Genomic DNA, 19,517 nt, shown 5'->3' with positions numbered 1-19,517 from the left:
TGGGCCTGGGTTCCCCCCAAACCTCCCAACTCCTGATCAGACACAGGAGGAGCTGACCCAGACTGTGGGTTCCACCAGAGGCGAAGATCACTGAGGTGAGCAAATCCTCCAGTAAGCGCAGGACCCATCAAGGTAGAGGAGGAACTTTGTCACAGTACTCAGTATGCCATTATCTAAATCATTGATGAAGATATTGAACAGAACTTGACCCAGAACTGATCTCTGTAGGACCCCACTTGCTATGCTCTTCAAGCTTGACTGTGAACCACTGATTACTTTCTGGAATGGTTTTCCAACCAGTTATGCACCCGCCTTATAGTAGCTCCATCTAGGTTGTATTTCCCCAGTTTTTTTTATGAGAAGGTCATGTAGATCATCTAGTCTGACCTCCTGCTTATCACAGGCTATTAAGTGTCACCCAGTTACCTCTGTGAAAGGGTTGACTGAATGCTAGCACCTCCTTATGGCCAGGCATGGCATAGCAGATCTCTTCTGATCGGGTACCACCTGCCAACCAATGCTCTGGGCCTGCAGACATCTGCCTCTTCCTGTGACTTGGCCCTCCAGCCAGGTCACTTTACAGTCTTGCCCCTTCCAGGGTAGTCAACTAACAAGAACAAGGACACTTAACATAAATAAACTGAGTTCACAGGTAAAAGTGGGGAATGGTTCCCTCTCAAGGTGTGTCAGCATCCGGTCATCCCTTTCCTCAGGAAGGGCGCATGAAGGAGAGCATACTGTTGGGTGGGGAGCTCCTGCCTTTGGTCAGCCCTCTCTTTAGGAGCTGAGCACTGAAGGCCTGCTTTCCTTCCTGATGTGCCATCAACTAGCAGGGACTCTTCCTCTTAAGCTCCTCACTCCAAGACTAACATTTTTCACATGTGCAAAGGAGCAGAGCCACCTGAGCCCACATTAGCTCGTTAACCCCATATTGTCCCATATGGAGTTTGTTTATCCCAGCACACCTCTATAGTGATCCCAGAGACTTTAATTAGACTAAAGCATTTTAATCCTCAGGAAATTTAACTGTTAAGTGCCACAGACAGAGAACAGGGGAGACCAAGGTGCCACCAATGGTCAAGGCCTTTGCAATGGTAAGGAATTGATTAGGTGAGATATACACAGATGATCCTACCAGGAGATCCACACCCAATGCTGCAGAGGGAAGGAAAAAGAAACCCCAAAGGTCACTGCCAATCTGACCTGGGGGGAAATTCCTTGCCAACCCCAAATCTGGAGATCAATATGACCCTGGGCATGTGTATTAGGTTCAATATATCTTTCCTAGTGTTTTCTTTAACAATGTTGCTAAAGAAGTGACAGGACCAACTTGTTTCACCCTTTCTTCCAAACTTAAACCCCAAACACTGGAAAGCCTGGTTGTAGGTCATTGTCAGGTGTCTCCAAACAACAGTTTCCTCTGCAGGTGGGCAGAACTGCGTGGCATATTGATGGATGGCTCACAGGGTAGCTTTTTACCATATTATTTTGGATGTCAATAGGTCTTCTAATTAATCAGTGTTCTGGAGAAGTATGTGACTGATTTCAGTAGACTATTAAGATCTTGCAGTAATAGTCCCCTTAATTCATAATCAGTGGCATCCATACCTATAATGGTTGGGCTTACTGGCAACATAGGAAGTAAGTATTGGGGCTTCAGATAGGAACTGTTAGACTCTGTAGAATGCCTGCTCTGGTGCTTGCGCCAATCCACATGCTTGCCCTTCTCGGGAGTTATTCAAAGGATGTATTGTTTCTGACAGGTCAGATATACATCTGCTAAGCTAGTAAATCAAACCTAGGCTTCTTTTCAGTTCTAGAATAGATTCAGGAAGCTGCCTTTCCTTAATGGCTTTTCTCTGGAGCTTGGCTTTCATCTGGAGCATTTCTAACATGTCCAAAGAAGTCTAGCTGTTTCTGCTTCAGCAAGCACTTCTCTTCGCTGAGCTTCAGTCTTGCAAACTTTATTGTTTCCAAGACAATAGACATTCTTTCAACATAATCCTCTTCCTTGTTTTCCAGTGTTCTGGCAGCATTCGCTGGCTTTCCTATGGTGTTCATTGTCATAGTATATGAGTGCCTCACATACATCAATGAATTTGTTTTCACAACATCCTCTGAGTAGGGAATTATTACTCTCCCCATTTGACAGATGGATAACTGAGGCACAGAGAAATTAGCTGACTTGATTAAGATCAGTCACAGTGTCTATGGCAGACTTGGGAACAGAACACATCTCCTGAGTTCCAGTCACAAGACTATTCTTCTTCTCCAACCCATAGCCATGTACTACAGTATCATCTACAGAAGTGATTACTGTGCTTATTCCAGGTGCTTCGATATTTATATCACTTTCATTTGGAAAATCTCCAGTGTACTAGTAATGCAAAGTGCAATTTTTCAGAAATAATGCAGTCTTAATAGTATGATAACAATTATTAACTTGGCACTGTCTGGATATACAGGCCTTTGCCAAAAACCAGCTGCAGCATCTAAAGGAAAAATATGGTGGCTGCTCTGTGAGAGATTGCAGAGAATGGCAGTGCTCTGTCATTTCCTTTGTAAAGAGAGGAACCAATTGGTGTAAGATCAGCTCCCTCCAACCAGGAACACTGAGGTTCCCTCCTTTCTGTGTCTACATTATGGAAAAAGTTTGTGGTTAGTAAACCTTGACCTCATACCCTAATATAGACAAACTCTAAATGACCTGCCCAAGCTCACATAGAAAGTTGGAGATAAACTCAGGAATTGAATCTAGATCTCCTGAGAGCTATGCTAAGTGCCTTAACCATAAGGTCATATTGGCTCCTTATAGATAAGCATCTCCAGTTGAGCAAATTAGACATGAATTTACACTATGACTATAAAAAAGGCCAGTGTCCCTTTAGGTTTCACATACAAAAGGCAAGGCATCATTGAACAAAAGGGTGATAGATTCTCTCTCCTGTACCATATATGGCTCTTGTGCAACTGCCCGTAGACTATTGCATTGAGCATCTCACTATCTCAAAGACAGTAACGAAGTGGAGAAAGTGCAAAGAATAGCGACAAAATGAACTTGGGTCCAGATAACTTGATTTAGGAAGCAAAAGGGGTAGAGGGAAATGATTACAGTCTGCAAACATTTGATAGGTGCAACACCAAGGAGGGAAAGGAATTGTTTAGGGTATTACATGGTGGTATAATTAGGAGTAATAGGTTGAAATTACGAGGAGAAAAATGTAGATAACTATTATGAAAAAGTCTTAATGAAATGAGATGTGGAATAGTCTCCCTAGAGAAGTAGCTGAAGCTCCATTGCATGAGACTATTAAAACAAACCAATAATAGGGAACAATCCTGCAGTGGCTGGGAGATGGACTGGGTGAGCTAGGTCTTTTCCATCTCCAGCTTCTATGATGAAAGTGTTTTTAGATCCTTCAGGATGAAAGGCATTGCAGGAATGTAAGTTATTACTATTCATTTTACACAGATGGACCAAAGAAACCACCAAAAGAAGACATGTTTAAAATTATACATGAGCCAGGAAAGAAAGGTTAAAGTCATTTTTTTTATCAAAGTAAGTTAAACTAGGCTAATTGGTGCTATTCAGAGACAGTACAAGTGATTGATCTCTTGCAACACTAAACTGCAAATGATAATTCAAACCTCAGAAAAAATATCTAGCAGAAGTTGCACCAAATGAAGTCATGGCTGGGGAATTAGTGAATTTTAAACCCGAGAACAAGTAGAATAAGGATGGAATATTTTAGGTGGAGGAATTTCCATGGCTTTCTGTACAAATAAATTAATAGTGATAATCCGTAAATGGTAGGGCAACTTTCACATTCCTCTGAGATTTTGATGCCTCTCGTAATATTTCTCGCTGCTCAGAATTTTGCTTCATGCTAGAATTAAAGACAGAGATATATTTAAGAACCCACATCATCCATGACTTTTTCCAGATATAATATTAATACAACATTCTGTGTTCTGTATTGTATTCATACATCCTTTCTACTCATTGTAGCTATCAAGTCTGATCCTGTAAAGTGATGTGTGACCTCAGGTCCCTACTGAAATTGTGCTGAAAGAGGTGCAATTACACAGAGAATTGTGGGGGAGTGGAGATACATAAGTCTTATATCCATGCTGAGCACGCCATCAGCATCAGAAGAATAAAAGTTAGGGGTAACATATCCTGCTCAGCCCCCGGCAGCTGTTTCTTTGAATGCTGAGGGACTTCCAGATGAAGAGAGAACTCTCAGTTCCTTGCAGAAGGTGTTCAGTATCTTGTAGGATGGTCCTTTGACTACGAGCTCTTCTGTGCAGGGTCCTTTTTTGTTTACCAAAATTCACATATTATGAGGTAGGATGGTAAAGATTATTGCCACAGTCTTACAGTGGAAAAAGCTAAAAGAGAAGGCCCAAATCTCCATTGATTTGCACTTTGTATAGTCATTGACATAAGCGCAAAGGCGGTGAACATAAGAACGCACCAAAGTTCTCCACTCATACAGTGCTAGCATTTAATACCCACTTTTCACCCTCTTTGCATTGTTGTAAATAACTACACAAGGTTCAGGGCAATGGAGAATCAGGCAAGGAACTTTTCCAAGGTCCACACAGCAAGTAAAGTAAAGAGGATTAAAAAGCAGCTGTTCCTGGCTCCCATCCTTACATTCCATTCATTGGACCATGCCAGCTATGCATTGCAGCTAACTCACTGTAAAAATGATAGTATTGCTGGTAAGACAGAGACAGCAGTGAACATGCAGAGGAATGTTCTGTGACTAATGACCATTGCAATAATATTTCACATCTTTCTAGGTCTGTAGTGGCCCTTCCCAGCCTCCTCAGCCTATTGTCATTCCGAAGCCTGTTCAATCAGTCATTCATGTACCTTTGCAACCGAGCTGCCCAGGCCGAGGCAAGATGGCAAAACTCCTGAACCCAGAAGAAATGACATCCAGGGATTACTATTTTGATTCCTATGCTCACTTTGGAATCCACGAGGTAAGGCTTTCTTGGTAAAAGTATAGAAGGGCAACATGTTTTCAGTGATTTCATGGTTGATTTTCCCCCCCTCCTACTGGATGCACCAATCTGCCAGAGACCTGATTCTGCAATCGTTACTCATGGCAATGGTTCCTCTGATTAAGTGCTAATGATGAACTCCACCCCTGGGCAGAGGGCCACTTCAAGGCCTATGTATCTTTTAAATGCTCAAAAGAAGCTGGCAAGGGTGCAAGGAACTTGTGCTGGCTCTCTGCATAGTGGGGAATTTCACCTTTAAGTAAGTGGTACTTATCATGACTATAAGGTTTGCAGTATGGTCTACCCCCATGGAAAGGATATACCAATTTAGTAACACAGATGCTGCATAGAGTACGCAGTGGGCCATATTCTCCCTTCAGACATGCATGCCAAGCTCCTATTGATTTCAATGGGAGATACAAGCACTTATCTAAGGGAAAATTTGGTAAGGACTCCAGAGAAATCTCATTTAGAAGATACATCATGGAATCTTTAATACCCATACAGTCATTACAGTGAGGTCATCAAAGTCTGTAGCATCCTTTCAGCTGTGGCTAACTAGGATTTGTTTCCTTTATTTTGATTTGTGTTTTGTTGGGATTTTTCATTGTGGGGGAGTTTTTTTCCGCCATTTGTGTATTTTGTTTGGCTATTGGATCTTATTGCTGTTTGGAATTTTCCTGTTCGTAGTTACATCTTTTTCTGTGCCATGTTCAGAGGGTTATAGGCATTTTATAGGAGATGCTGCAGCTTTTAATAGTGATTTGAATGAGGTCAGGATGGAAGCTTGACAAATAGATTTTGGAAGGGCACTCAGTGCACACGGGGCATTATGGAAGAAGACGCAGAGACAGCTGTGGGAGAGGGAGACCAAAAAGGTATTGAAGAAGGCATAACATGATGTGAGAACAATGGAATTGTACAGTTGTACCTAAGGGTTATATTAGAACAGCAGAAATTTTAATACTAGTGGTGATGCATGAGACAGAAAGAGCCCAGCTTGTCTTTCAGATTCCAGGGTGAGTTTCAGGAGTAGTAATTAGAAAAATATTTTTATGTTTGTAAATAAATTGAACAAGTTTGGTATAGGGTCACTGAGACAGCAGCCCCTCCCTGCCTAACAACCTCTCCACCTTTGAAATCCACAAAGCAACAAATATGCATAATTCACACAAAAGGGTTTCTCCACAGAAAGGGAGGGAGAAGGTTGCTACCACTTCAGTGCAACTGCCTCCCTCTTCTGATAGTTATTGGGTAGTTTAATAGCATCCTTTGCATGCAAAAATATGGAGGAAATGATCTGGGCCTTGGCTTGCAAGCAGCTTGGAGCAAAGGATGTGTCATCCTCTCTGTCTATAAAGAGTTACAGGAACATATTTCAAATCTGGGTGCCTAAAGCTAAGCTGCTAAATCCATACTTAGGCTGAGATTTTCAAAGCCACCAAATGGATTTAGACATTGTCATCCCATTCCAATTAAAGACAGTTTTGCTTACAAATCCCCTAGGCAGCTTTGAAAATCTCATCCCTAAGGTCAAATTTTGCATTTATAAAATATATTTTGTTTTTTGAAAATCAGGCCCTAAAAGCACATGCTCAGGAAACATTAAAAGGTGCCATAATGTGTCAGATCAGTAGTAAGAAACAAGAAACATGGGGATTGGACCAGGCTTAATACTGCCACAGCAGCTCCTACTTCATGCGAAGTGGAATCAGACTCCCCTCTCTACCCTTTTCAGTATGTTATATCAAGCCACACTCCATGAGAAAACGTCCCCTTACACATCAACAGTTATGGATATAACCAGTACCCTTAAAAGCAACCCACCCAGACAGACGGACAAGCAATCAATGTATAGCAATCTTGTGCACTAGTGCTTCCATCTGCTAGGCATTGGGGCTTTCATATGTCTTGGCATTCAGTACGCATTCATCCTACTGCCTAAAATTATTCAGAGGACAGCAGGAGTAATCAAAGTTATTGCCTTTTAGACATAATAGATAACATTTTCACAAGCACCTGAGTGGCTCTTTAGTGCCTAAGCCACTTTTGAAAATGGAATTTAGGTGCCTAAATCACTTGTGTTTTTGAAAATATTTCCCCATTTTGTTTGATTTTCCTCACACTAGTGCAAATGAGGATTAACTCCACTGATGTGAATAGAGTTACACCTATGTACAATTGGTGTGAGAAAGGAATTGGCCCCTATCAGTGGCAACTTCAGAAGAAGGAAGTGAATGGCTAAAGGGACTGATCAAGAGTTAACCTCTAGATACTGCACACATATCCACTAGAAACTGGACTAAGATCCTTCTAGTAGTGAGACAGTGAGCTCCAGGGAATAGGAGAGTAAAATGTGAGTCAGGAGACTTGGGCCTGGTCTACACTGGAGCCTGGTCTACACTGCCCCCCCTTCCCTGATCGATCTAAGATACGCAACTTCAGCTACGAGAATAGCAGAGCTGAAGTTGACGTATCTTAGATCAACTTACCTCCCATCCTCACGGTGCGGGATCAACAGCCACGGCTTCCCTGTCGACTCCACTTCTGCCACTTGCCGTGGTGGAGTTCCGGAGTCGACAGCAGAGCATTCGGGGATCAATTTATCGCGTCTAGATGATACATGATAAATCGATCCCCGATAGATCGATCGTTACCCGCTGATCTGGCGGGAAGTGTGGATGTACCCTTGGGTGCTATTCCTAGGTCCTAAATTATTAGCTGTGAAACTTTGGGCAAGTCTGTTGAGCTGACATGTTCACAAGTGTCTACTCAACTTGAGTTCCTCTGTTTTTGGGTGCCCAAGTAAAGACACCTAGGAATCTCAAGATGGGCTCCCATAATTATTGGACAATAGAATATTTAGTCCTCAATCTCTCTGCGCTCCAGTCCTCGCCCCCAACTTGTAAAAGAGGAATAATAATAACTACTCCACCTATTGGGAAAACACACTATGATGTGAAAAAAAATTATCTTATTTCACCAATTCATATCCAGGTGAGTAGTGACAGTCATTACCTTCTACAGTCTGGTGACCTATGTGAAACCTATTGGAGTTAGTCTAAGTCCAGTTCCTTGTGGAGGTGTCTGTATTATAAAGGCTGCCACAACCACCACAATGTTCATTCTTTGTGGTGGTCTCAGCAGAAAGCCCACAGGAGAGGAGAGTGAGGAGGTTTGCACCATTTTTGCCTATTCCCATAGCAGTACTGTGGATTGACTATAATTACAGGTCACCATTTTTAATGGTAAAATAATATTTGAGGGAAATAAGAGTAGTCGAATGAGACAATGCTGATTCTTACTATTTCAGGTTCTTCGAGGTTTGCATTTTAAAGTTGTCTTGATCTGTAATGAATCCTGGTTGTGTCCCAAACAACCTGAAAAACTTTTCAGCTGGTGAATATGTTGAATTTTAATGATGCAATGAATCCTACCCCATGAGTAAACATGTGATGCCTTCTTTCAACACAGGAAATGTTAAAGGATGAGGTGCGCACATTAACATATAGAAACTCCATGTATCACAATAAACATGTTTTTAAGGATAAGATTGTATTGGATGTTGGAAGTGGCACAGGAATCCTCTCAATGTTTGCTGCCAAGGCAGGAGCCAAGAAGGTGTACGGGGTAAGAACAATTTTTCCTAATGACTTTATTTTGGAGAAGGAGAGAGGGGAAAACGTAGGTTTTCTTTTATTTTTTCATGTGTTTCCATGTCTTGTTTTGACCTACAGCCTTACATTGTGTGCCAGATCCTCAGCTGGCATAAATGAGTGCTGCTCCATTGATTCAGTGGAGCTATGCCGATTTGCACCAGCTAAGGATCTGTCCAATGACATCCTTTCAAAATAGCGAAGGAGTCCCTCTTTTAGCTGTTTCGTGTTTCCTTGTGATTGTTGTGTGTGTGACCTGCGCTGATCCTAGTAAAAAAAAAAAAGCAGTCTCTTTTTGCTGCAAACATTAAAGGCATTTGCTTCTCTTGGAAAAGTAGATAGGGAGTGTGCTGCTTTTCTGATTTTTCTTATGTTCTTGAGACCTTCAAAGCACCAGAAACAAATTCCTCCAGTCTAGCCTCCCTATGCATAACAGCTAAAGGAGCTGAAACAGAAAGCATCTGTAGCCTTTCCATATCCCTTACTCCACTTCTCAGAAAAGGCAGGGAATGATTACTTTAAATGTACTGTACATAGGGAACACTAAAGTGCAGTTCTAATCTGAGAAGTGATTATATAAAAGTTGTATCTTCTTACTCCACAGGTTTGCTCCCTTTCTGTATTCAGAGTTATTTCTTGTAACTTCAAAGTGATTGATAAAAGTTCTTATTGTTTTTCACTCCTGTTTGCCCTGCAGAGTCAAAACAGCTCAGAGAGTGAGCTGGATTTTATTCCTTCTTTTATTCCTCCATCGACAAAATTGTTTTCCTAAGTTCCAATTACTTACAGCTGTGAAATGAAGACAAAAGAGTTGCCGAGACAGATTTAATTCAGGGCCTAGATGAAGGATCTGTACTATTACTGATGAATAAAGCTCTATGTTTGTCACAGAGGTCACAGATTCCATGACTTCCTGTGACCTCCGTGACTTCTGCAGCAGCCTGTCTGCCTGGCTTGGGAACTGCCTGAGCAGCTCGGGCAGCCCTTGTGCCAGTTGTACTGGCTGCTGCTGGGACATGCTCGGGCCCCCCTAACCCCAAGCAGCAAGAGTTTGGGTGGGTGGGAGGCTCAGGGCTGGGGATTGGGGTGTAGGGTGGAGCTTACCTGGAGTGGGGTCTCTCTGGAAGGGCAACAGGAACTCTCCTCCCTCAGTTCCTAGCTTCATGTGCTACCTCCGCCTGCAGCTCCCGTTGGCCGCAGTTTTCAGCCAGTGGGAGCTGCAGAACCAGGGCTTGGGGCGGAGTGGAGGCAACATGTGGAGGTAGGAGCTGGAGGTCGCCGCTTCCTGGGAGCTGGGTAGGGAACCTACCCGGGGCTTGCCAACCTCCCCCCACCAGCACCCGCAGTGCCCCCCCTCCACTACATCTGCGATGGCCCCACCACCATGCCCCCCAACACCAATGGTGCCCCCAGCCAGGCCACGCCTCCCTCAAGTACCCTCTTCGCCCCCCAGCCCACTTCCTCTCAGCACCCGTGGCACCCCCTGGGATGCCCCCCGAGCTGCCCCACCCCAAGTTTTAGTCAGGGATACAGTAAAAGTCGTGGACAGGTCCTGAGCCATGAATTTTTGTTTACTGCCCATGGCCTGTCCATGACCTTTACTAAAAATACCTGTGACTAAAACATAGCTTTGCTGATGAAGTATGAAATGCAAAGAACTTAGCTTGACTCTTAGGCCCAAATTTTCAAAAGTGGCCTTAGATTTTGGATGCCACAATTTTTGGATGCCTAATCTGAGGCACCAGACGTGTCAGGTTGGGCAGTGCAAAATGGATACCACCAAATTCGAAGCCTCTATTGAAAATGTTAGCTTTAGAGCCTAGACTGAATATGCAGGGCTGGCAGTTGGCAAGCACATATTTTTGCCGGTAAACTGAGCACATTTGACCTGAAGCCTCAGTGATAATAAATATGGAGCACCAGGCATTGCTGTTTTTATGGCCACTTTTCAGAACAGAACTGAACTCTGTGCTGCCTATGTGGTGGTGAGGAGCTTCAAACACCCTGGGCCTTAGTGCAACATTTTCAAAGAGTTATCACACAGGGCTTTTTTCTCTAGATGTAAAATAGGAAATAACTGTGGTGCCTCAGATAGCCCATGTGGGAATTATTGGTAAATGCTGACTTTTTAATGCTAACCATGTACACACCTAACTTACGAGCCAGAGAGTCACTAACAACGCTCTCTTATTTCTAACTGTTCTCTCATCCTCTTCTCCTCTCAACCAAGTCCCAGTTCACTTATCTTGTTCTGCTCTTGTCTCTCAGTTCAAGGTCTTGAATGTATTCTTTTCTCACTGCCTTCTTCGTCAGTGACCTTCTAGTGGTATCCATGAGTTTCAAACAAGCGAAGGAGGGTCAGTGTGACCAGGGAAATGAGTACAGAGGTGGAGAAGGAGCTTACTGGGTGACTTGGTGTAAGAACATAGGGAAGGGAGCAGGAGTGTGGCCTGTTCCTAGCTGGAGTAGGCTAGTGATGAGCTGCTGAAGTTCTTGCTTAGCCCTGGAAACCTGAGACCAGCTCCAGTTTTGCAGGTGTGCAAAATGTGAATCATCTTCTGCAGCAAAACTATCCGCATTCTATGGTGTTTTTAGCCAAACCAGGGAGCAAAGGCAATTATGAATTGATCCATTAGGACATGAAGACATATGGCTGACATTAGTTTAATTGGGTATTAATTAAATTAGAGATAAACACATGATATGGAAAACATTATAGGGCAACAGCAAGTTAACATAATGAATGCTTCTAACTCTTCAGCATGAGGGTATATGCTACCTCTCTTCTTGGACAAATGACCCAGGTATCAGTTTCCTGGGTGCAATGGTGCAGTTAGAATCATTGGTTTTCTTGCCAGGGTCTTTGAAAGCAAGTGTGTAAAGTTCAGGAGCCATTGATATCACACAGGCTCCATTGTAACATCAAGCGAAGCACATAGTCTCCTGTGCTCTAGGCCAGCAAGAGTGGGACTCTTTAAAAAGGAAGTGGTATGGACACAGTGAGGGGCTAAAACCTGGCTATGCAAGTTGACGATCAGTGTATCAGGGGAATCCCTAATAACAAGAAGAGAGGTTTAGGGGATCAAATTCACATTTGAGAAGCAAATCAAAGGCAGAGCTGGGAAGAGACAGATGGAGTTAGAATTAAGATTGGTTGTAGAAACTTAAATGGGACCATATTCCATCGGAAGTTGAAATTATGTCTAATCAAAATACTTAGAAAATTGGGCTGATTTGGCTGGAATTTAGTTTTAGAAGAAATCTGGGGGAAAAAGTCCCAGCAATGTCAAAGTGCTCCGTTTTGACATTTCTGGAACAAAACATTTCAGTTTTTTGTTTTGAATTACTTTTTGTTTAGACTTTTTATTTTGCATTATATATTATAATATGATACCGTTTCTTAAAAGTTGAAATTGAAACAAAATATTTGGATTGACCCAAAACAATTTTTTCCCTAGAACTTAACAGTGTGAAGAATTTTGAATCTTTTGATTTTTATTCCTAGCTGAAATGACCCTAAATTTAAAAAATCTCCAAGTTCTTCATGAAAAGGAACTCTGCACAGCTCTGGTTAGAAAGGCTGGGAGCAACCTCTAAATGTGTAGATGACTCTGTACACAATTCAAGAGGTATCATGAATAAACACAAGGAATTAGGAGTCTAATTAAAACATAAGATATAGAGAAATGTAAGTAAGGGTGGTGAAATTGGACCCTTTCTTTGCTAAGATTACCGTGTCAGGGCTTGGCTGTGCAAACCACCCACAGCAAAGGAAGGCATGCCTTATAGATTCATAGACTCTAGGACTGGAAGGGACCTCGAGAGGTCAATCAAATTCCAGTCCCCTGCCCTCATGGCAGGACTAAATATATCTAGACCATCCCTGATAGACATTTATCTAACCTATTCTTAAATATCTCCAGAGATGGAGATTCACAACCTCCCTAGGCAATTTATTCCAGTGTCCAACCACCCTGACAGTTAGGAACTTTTTCCTAATGTCCCACCTAATCTCCCTGCTGCAGTTTAAGCCCATTGCTTCTTGTTCTATCATTAGAGCTAAGGTGAACAAGTTTTCTCCTCCTCCTGATGACATCCTTTTAGATATCTGAAAACTGCTATCATGTCCCTCTCAATTTCTCTTTTCCAACTAAATAAACTCAGTTCTTTCCACTTCTTTCATAGGTCATGTTCTCAAGACCTTTAATCATTCTTGTTGCTCTCTCTGGACCCTCTCCAATTTCTCCACATCTTTCTTGAAATGCGGTGCCCAGAATTGGACACAATACTCCAGTTGAGGCCTAACCAGCGCAGAGTAGAGCGGAAAATGACTTCTCGTATCTTGCTCACAACACACCTGTTAACGCATCCCAGAATCACGTTTGCTTTTTTTGCAACAGCATCACACTATTGACTCATATTTAGCTTGTGGTCACTATAACCCCTAGATTCCTTTCTGCCGTACTCCTTCCTAGACAGTCTCTTCCAGTCTGTATGCGTGAAACTGATTGTTCTTTCCTAAGTGGAGCACTTTGCATTTGTCTTTATTGAACTTCATTCGGTTTACCTCAGACATTTCTCCAATTTGTCCAGATCATTTGAATTTTGACCCTGTCCTCCAAAGCAGTTGCAATCGCTCCCAGTTTGGTATATCTGCAAACTTAATAAGCGTACTTCTATGCCAACATCTAAGTCGTTGATGATGATATTGAACAGAGCCGGTCCCAAAACAGACCCCTGCGGAACCCCATTTGTTATACATTTCTAGCAGGATTGGGAACCATTAATAACTACTCTGAGTACAGTTATCCAGCCAGTTATGCACCCACCTTATAGTAGCCCCATCTAAATTGTATTTGCCTAGTTTATCAATAAGGATGTCATGCGAGACCATATCAGATGAAGCTAGGAAAGACATTGCACTTCAAGGCAGCAGAATTCTTCCCCAGGCTCTCTGAGGTGTGCCTGTTGTTACAGCCCTTCATTATTCCCTTCTACATGCCTGTCCTGCTGCAGGACCAAGGGCAAAACATGGGGGTAAGGCCATGACTCTACCAGCTCTTCCTTTTGGGGTGGTTCATGCGCACAAGGGTGCTCGCAGGGAGCAGTCGTAGTGTTCTCGAGTGCACACAGTGCAATTATGATTGGCCTTTACATGGGCTACACAAAAAGGGGAGGCTCCATGCAATCCCTCTATCCTACCCCATGCAATGTCAAAGGGCCAACCATAAGTCAGCCTTTAGTGATTAAAAGAAATTCATTGGATATAGTATCTCCAGTGAGGCATTTTAGAGACTTTCATATGACAATCCTAAAGTTAGAGCAATGAGGATTACACACAGCATTACAGATGCTTTGATGTCAAATTTGGAGGATATATTGCATGTGGTTTCTCAAGGGGTTTGTTCAAGGTACAGCACTACTCAATGTTTGGATTTACAACTTGGAGGATAAAGAAAAGATTGCACTAATCACACTAGCAGGTGACCACAAAGTTTGGACAGAATCCCAGATAGTTTGATAGGTATAGTGGTTGCACTTTAAAACTTTCCCCTTGTGCCTCAGTATTTACTCCAAATATTGAGGTAACATTGCCAAGTTAGCTACAGGAACTAGAAAATTTTTAGGTGCTACCACTATATAATATAACAATAATCATAAGTGTGCTGTTGACATGGATTGAAAAATCCATCAAGGCAATTCAATAAAGGCAAATGTAAAGTGGTTCATGGAGGAAGAAATAATTAAATGCACACATTTTAAATGGAGGGACATTGGCTAGGCAGCAGTCCTGCAGTTAAAGCAACTCTAGTGGGATATAAATTGAATTCTGGTCAACAATCTGATGCTACTACAAAAAAAGCATATGTTTATCTTGGGTTGTAATAATAAGAGTGGCATAAATCCAGCAAGGTTATTATTGTGCACTTCCCAGCAATGCTTAGGGATCGATCAGTTTACTGCATAGTTTTGTGTGCACATTTTAAAAAAGAGACACAAATTAGTAGACTTCAGAGGGAAAAACATACAGTTTTCTACAGATATTAAAGCACTTTTACAAACATGGATAACTGTCATGATCCCCATTTTCCAGGCGAAGGAACTGAGGCATAGAGAGGTTAATGACATGCGTACGGTCAGGCAGAGTTAATGGCCAAGCTGGGGACAGAAGCCATGACTCTTAACCCCTCATTTCATGCCCATTAAAAGACTTAAAGTAAGACTTATGAGAAAAACTGGAGAGAACTGAGCATGTGCAGTCTGGTGAAAATATGATGGAGGTGAATGTTATCTATCTATAAACATGAGAAAGGAGAATTTAAAAGAAGACAAGGATCAGTAATTCCCATTAGTCCGGTGAGGAAAAAACAAGGACACCTTCAACTTTAAATCTAGTCCGTTTAAAAACAAAAGAAGTTAAAAGTCATTTTAAGTACAATATCTACCCTTGAGTCCCCCTGTAAATTTTTGTGCTTTTATGGATGCAAGTTCCTATTTCAAGAAAATGTTTCTTTCTCCTTTTTATGGGTGAAATACCCACATAAATGAAGGAGAAACTGACTAAATGACTCATGGTACAGAGAAAGCTGTTAAACCAACCATAATCAAAAAGTGCTCTCAAATAGACACACTAAACAAATTGGTCTCTTTCAGTTACAGTTGTCTTAGGTGCTAATTCTAACAGTAGGTATACTTTTTCTGCCACAAATATGAATTTTAAGTTGGCAGTGTCCCTTGAAGTTGCAGCATGTGAAAATTAAGTAAAGTATCTGGAAAATTATTATAACTCTCAGAATAGCTCAGTCAGAAGATTAAGCTGCCTAGAGAGATGGTAATGGATAATTAATTTAATACTGCCATAATAATGCTGGAGGATGGATTAGGTGACCTAGTTCAAGGTTCTTTCCAACCCAAAGGAATCTATTATTCCAAATATAGCATTTTGGTTAATTAGTTTACTCTCTCATTTTTATACTGTACTATTTCTTAGCTAATTATCTGCAAGTAATAAGGGCCATTAAAATATATTTAAATAATCAATTCAGTTAGATAACCAACAGTTTCAGAGAAATGTGCTGGGGCTGGAAGTGTCAGCAGAGTTTTGAACTCTGCTAGAGAAAGGCGTTAGCCTTTCTTTTGCAGAACTTAACAGCTCTACAGGAGTGAGTTGAAGAATATATAAACTCTGCAGGAAAAACTCTTTCTCGTAGCACTTACAAACTTTGCAAGCTGAAGTGTTTATGACATCAAAAAAAGTTACAATCTGTTACAACTTGGCCCAGTCCCCCTATTGATGGTCACCAGTCTGTTGTAAGTGGATCCAGCAGCTTTGTCCCATGTGCTTCAAAGCCCCCTGAGCCTGGGTAGTCTAGTGGCTCTTTTTAACTCTGGGTCTGTAGGGCACATCCTTGTGCACAGACTTCTTGTCTTACTCCTTTCTTGGGACATGGGACTCCTCAGTCCAGCCTCCCTGATCCCTGAAACCAGTGCCACAGATCTCCCATGCCCCCCAGTTGCTTACACATGCTCCCCCAGAGTTCCACCTAGCTGCGGGCAATCTGGCTTCTAGTTTCACTCCTTAGGGGACAATGGGACAAGAAAACAAGGAACACCCCCTGCAGAGAGACCATTGTTCCATGGGATTGGCTGGCAGTTGAGAGAATTAAATTTGATGGTCCTTGATCAAAGGTTCTCAAACAACAGGGTGCGGGAATGTGTCAAGGGAGGTGCAAGCTATGTGCTTTCTCTTTGTTTGGTTTGGGATTTTGAAGAGCTCTGGCTGTCAGCCCCAGATGGCTGGGGCTCATGCAGAAGGGCCATGCACACCCAGGAGGAGGGGATAAATGGGACAGACAGAGCCATGCCTCCCAGACTCTCCTCTCCACCCCCACACACTCAATCCCTCACCAGGAGACAGCAGGGCTCCAGCTGTCATCCCCAGGATAGCAGCAGCACAGAAAGTAAGTGTGGCAATAGGGCACTAGGTCTATTGTGAAAAGTGATATTGACAAATAACTTTTTACATTGCCTCTCTTACATCTGTGCTGCTGCTGGTGCAGCACTTCCTTCAGAACTGGGTGGTGGTCTATGTACTTTTGGGGGAGGGGGAGGCTGTAAACTACTACTGACACAAAGAAAGGGGGCCCGATCAAAAAAGTTTGAGAACCACTGCCCTAGATAGCTCTGTCATGGCTTCTCAGTTATAGTCATTCAACTAGGGAACAAGCACCTTTCCTGGACAGGGTGGCTGTCTAGAATTCATCATAGGAATCTTGCCTTGGGCAAGGTTAGGCATGAATTCAGCCCCTACTACAAAATGGATGTCCTAATCCAAAAATGATGATTACAGTACAAAACAGAGTTCAGAATTTGTCCCAGACACATCCCACCTTATGACAGTCTGCATTTCAAGCTCAGGGCACAGAGCTGACAGAGACTGTAGGTGGGTCATGATATTTTCATAAATACGGAAGGATATTTATTGGTAGAATATCAATATGTGAACATTTGTTGACAGAATTTGAGAATTGTGGTACATTTCCCAGGTTAGTATAAAGAGCAGCTACTAAATAAGGCACTCCACTTACCCACATCTGCCAGACTTTTTTTTGTTTTTTTAATATCTGCTCTACTTGGCCTCCTAGATCTGATACAGCATCATTCCAATATGGAAGGAAGACAGTGTGATTTGTAAAAACCAATTCCTACTTCCAACTTCTTTGTGCTGATCATGTAGCACAAGGGGACAGCTGGGCATTCCCTTTGCATAGGCAAATGCTGGGGTGGTTTAAAGCCAGCCTCCACTCTTACAACATAGGGACATATTGGTGGGCTGCAGGGGATGTGACCAAAGTGTGCTGTGCTCCACTGATCCTAGATAAGGGAACCACCTCTGTGGTTGTGGTAACTTGTGCCAAGGGCCTAACTGGATCCTGGCTGCCAGGATTGGGAAATGGGGTTGAAAGATGATGGAAAGCCACTGTGGAGAATAGAAAAAAGATGGAAAGCCACTTATGCCCCACATCTCAGGTGTGTCTAGAATAGATCAGGTGCTATTGAAGATATAGTCTGTACATTTTTCAAGCCAGGAAGGAATAACTGAAGGAGTAGTTTAGACCTCCTTCACATTACAGAAGTAACTCTGCTGAAGTCAATGACTCTGAGTCTCCAGTTTGATGCTGAAATACGCAGATGTTAATGAGAGGATAATCAGGCCCAGTGGAGTCACATGGATGTAAAACCCCTGTGAGAGCAGAATCTAACTGAGTCTCCAAAATAGATGTGGGAAGCAGCACAGCATTTGATATAGAACACAAGAGAGCGCTGAAAGAAGGTCCTGGAGGCATAAGAATTCTGAAGGTTGTTTTAAAAGTACATAAAGTATATCAGTAATTTAGTATCTGTGAATTTTGGAATTCCCTTTCAATGATACACATTGTTATCAAAGTAGGCAAATAATAGAACTGATGAATAATTGCTTTTCCAAACAGACAAGTACTGAAATGCTTTTGGATGTAGACACAACTTGAACAGTTTGGAATCATATTTTTTCAACCGTGTTTGGAAATTTTGCAACATGCTATTCTTTCTCTTGAGTTCTTTTAATGATTGGCTTTTTTGGGGTGGCAGTGGAGGCACGTAACAGATTTTTCAACAGATTCTGAAGTAATTGGGATAAATTAAGGTATTATTATGTATGCTATGCAGTCTATTACATATGACCTCTTTCCTTCATATTTTCACATGGGTTTAGAGAAAGTCTCACATATAATACACACACTTCACAGTTTTCATGCTAAGATATCACCCTCCCCATGATGGGACTGCCGATAAAGCTTTGATTTATCTGCTGTCTATGGTTGCATGTTTCGTACAGATTCTGCTGTGTTCAATAGATTTATTTCTGTTCAGTATGTCTGAAGTCTTTAACACAAAGCTCTCCTTTGTCCTGTTCTTCTTTAGATTGAATGCTCCAGTATATCTGACTACTCGGAAAAAATTATCAAGGCGAACCACTTGGACAACAGTAAGATATCTAAGAATAGTTTCTGTGAAAAATGGTGGCAGACTGGGACCTGTGCTCTCTGATTGATCTCTGTTGTATAGTTTACATGTAATGGATGGTTTGGTACACACAGCTGATGATTTATTTATTTAGATATAAATAGAAAACAAAATAATCCTTATTTACAGCTCTAGGCACCTGGACAATTACTGAGAATCACAATCAGCCCTGGAATAATCACCCAGGAGCACATCAGTGCTTATGTGCAACGAAAGTAAATGAACCTAACTAGCTGGTAATTCAATGTAGCAAAATAGACCCCAAATGCTACCTTCAGTGATCCTTCAATCCACAGCAAATAGGTGATCTTTACAGAGGCTTTTTCAAACTGGAGTTGGGGACAAATTCAAGAATCAAGGCGTCTCTCATGGAAGGTGTCTTCATTGCAGGGTGAGTCAGGGCTAGGCTAGCCCTTGTAGACTGTTCTGTGACGTTGTGCAGTCTGTACGGTTTTATAAAAATTTGATAATGAGTGTATATAATGCAACTGGAATATGCTTCATGCAAAAGGTCTCTTGTAAGGTATCGTTACAAAGCTTATAATCTACTGAGTGTGATCATCCTATTTGTATAAATGTATCACTCTTGTATCTGAAACTAGAAATATTAAATATAACTCTGAGGGCCTATTGTTATTATGCAAAGTCTGGGCCATTAATGGTGTTTTGGTATCTTGATGGCTCCTATTAACCAGGACAATTGACTGCGGATGGGTCTGTTTTACTTGTAAATCTTCCTGTATGCAGGTGTGCTGGCAAGTGGGTAATGAAGCCTTACAG

General features: G+C 42.0%; 1 protein-coding gene across 2 annotated transcripts in view; it reads left to right on the top strand.

Annotated features, from left to right (window-relative positions):
• Nucleotides 1-19,517, top strand: part of PRMT8 (protein arginine methyltransferase 8) — a 106,533-nt gene that overhangs the window by 50,552 nt on the left and 36,464 nt on the right. Inside the window, exons 2-4 of one of the 2 annotated variants that reach the window (XM_032775737.2) lie at nt 4,810-4,995; nt 8,491-8,646; nt 18,636-18,699. In XM_032775737.2, the coding sequence (XP_032631628.1) occupies nt 4,810-4,995; nt 8,491-8,646; nt 18,636-18,699 (406 nt within the window). The remainder of the gene's footprint in view (nt 1-4,809; nt 4,996-8,490; nt 8,647-18,635; nt 18,700-19,517) is intronic. The other variant, XM_032775739.2, reaches the window with a different exon arrangement.

This window comes from Chelonoidis abingdonii, chromosome 1 (genome assembly GCF_003597395.2).
Source record: "Chelonoidis abingdonii isolate Lonesome George chromosome 1, CheloAbing_2.0, whole genome shotgun sequence".
Lineage (NCBI taxonomy): Eukaryota > Metazoa > Chordata > Testudines > Testudinidae > Chelonoidis > Chelonoidis abingdonii.
This window is presented reverse-complemented; position numbering and strand designations above follow the sequence as displayed.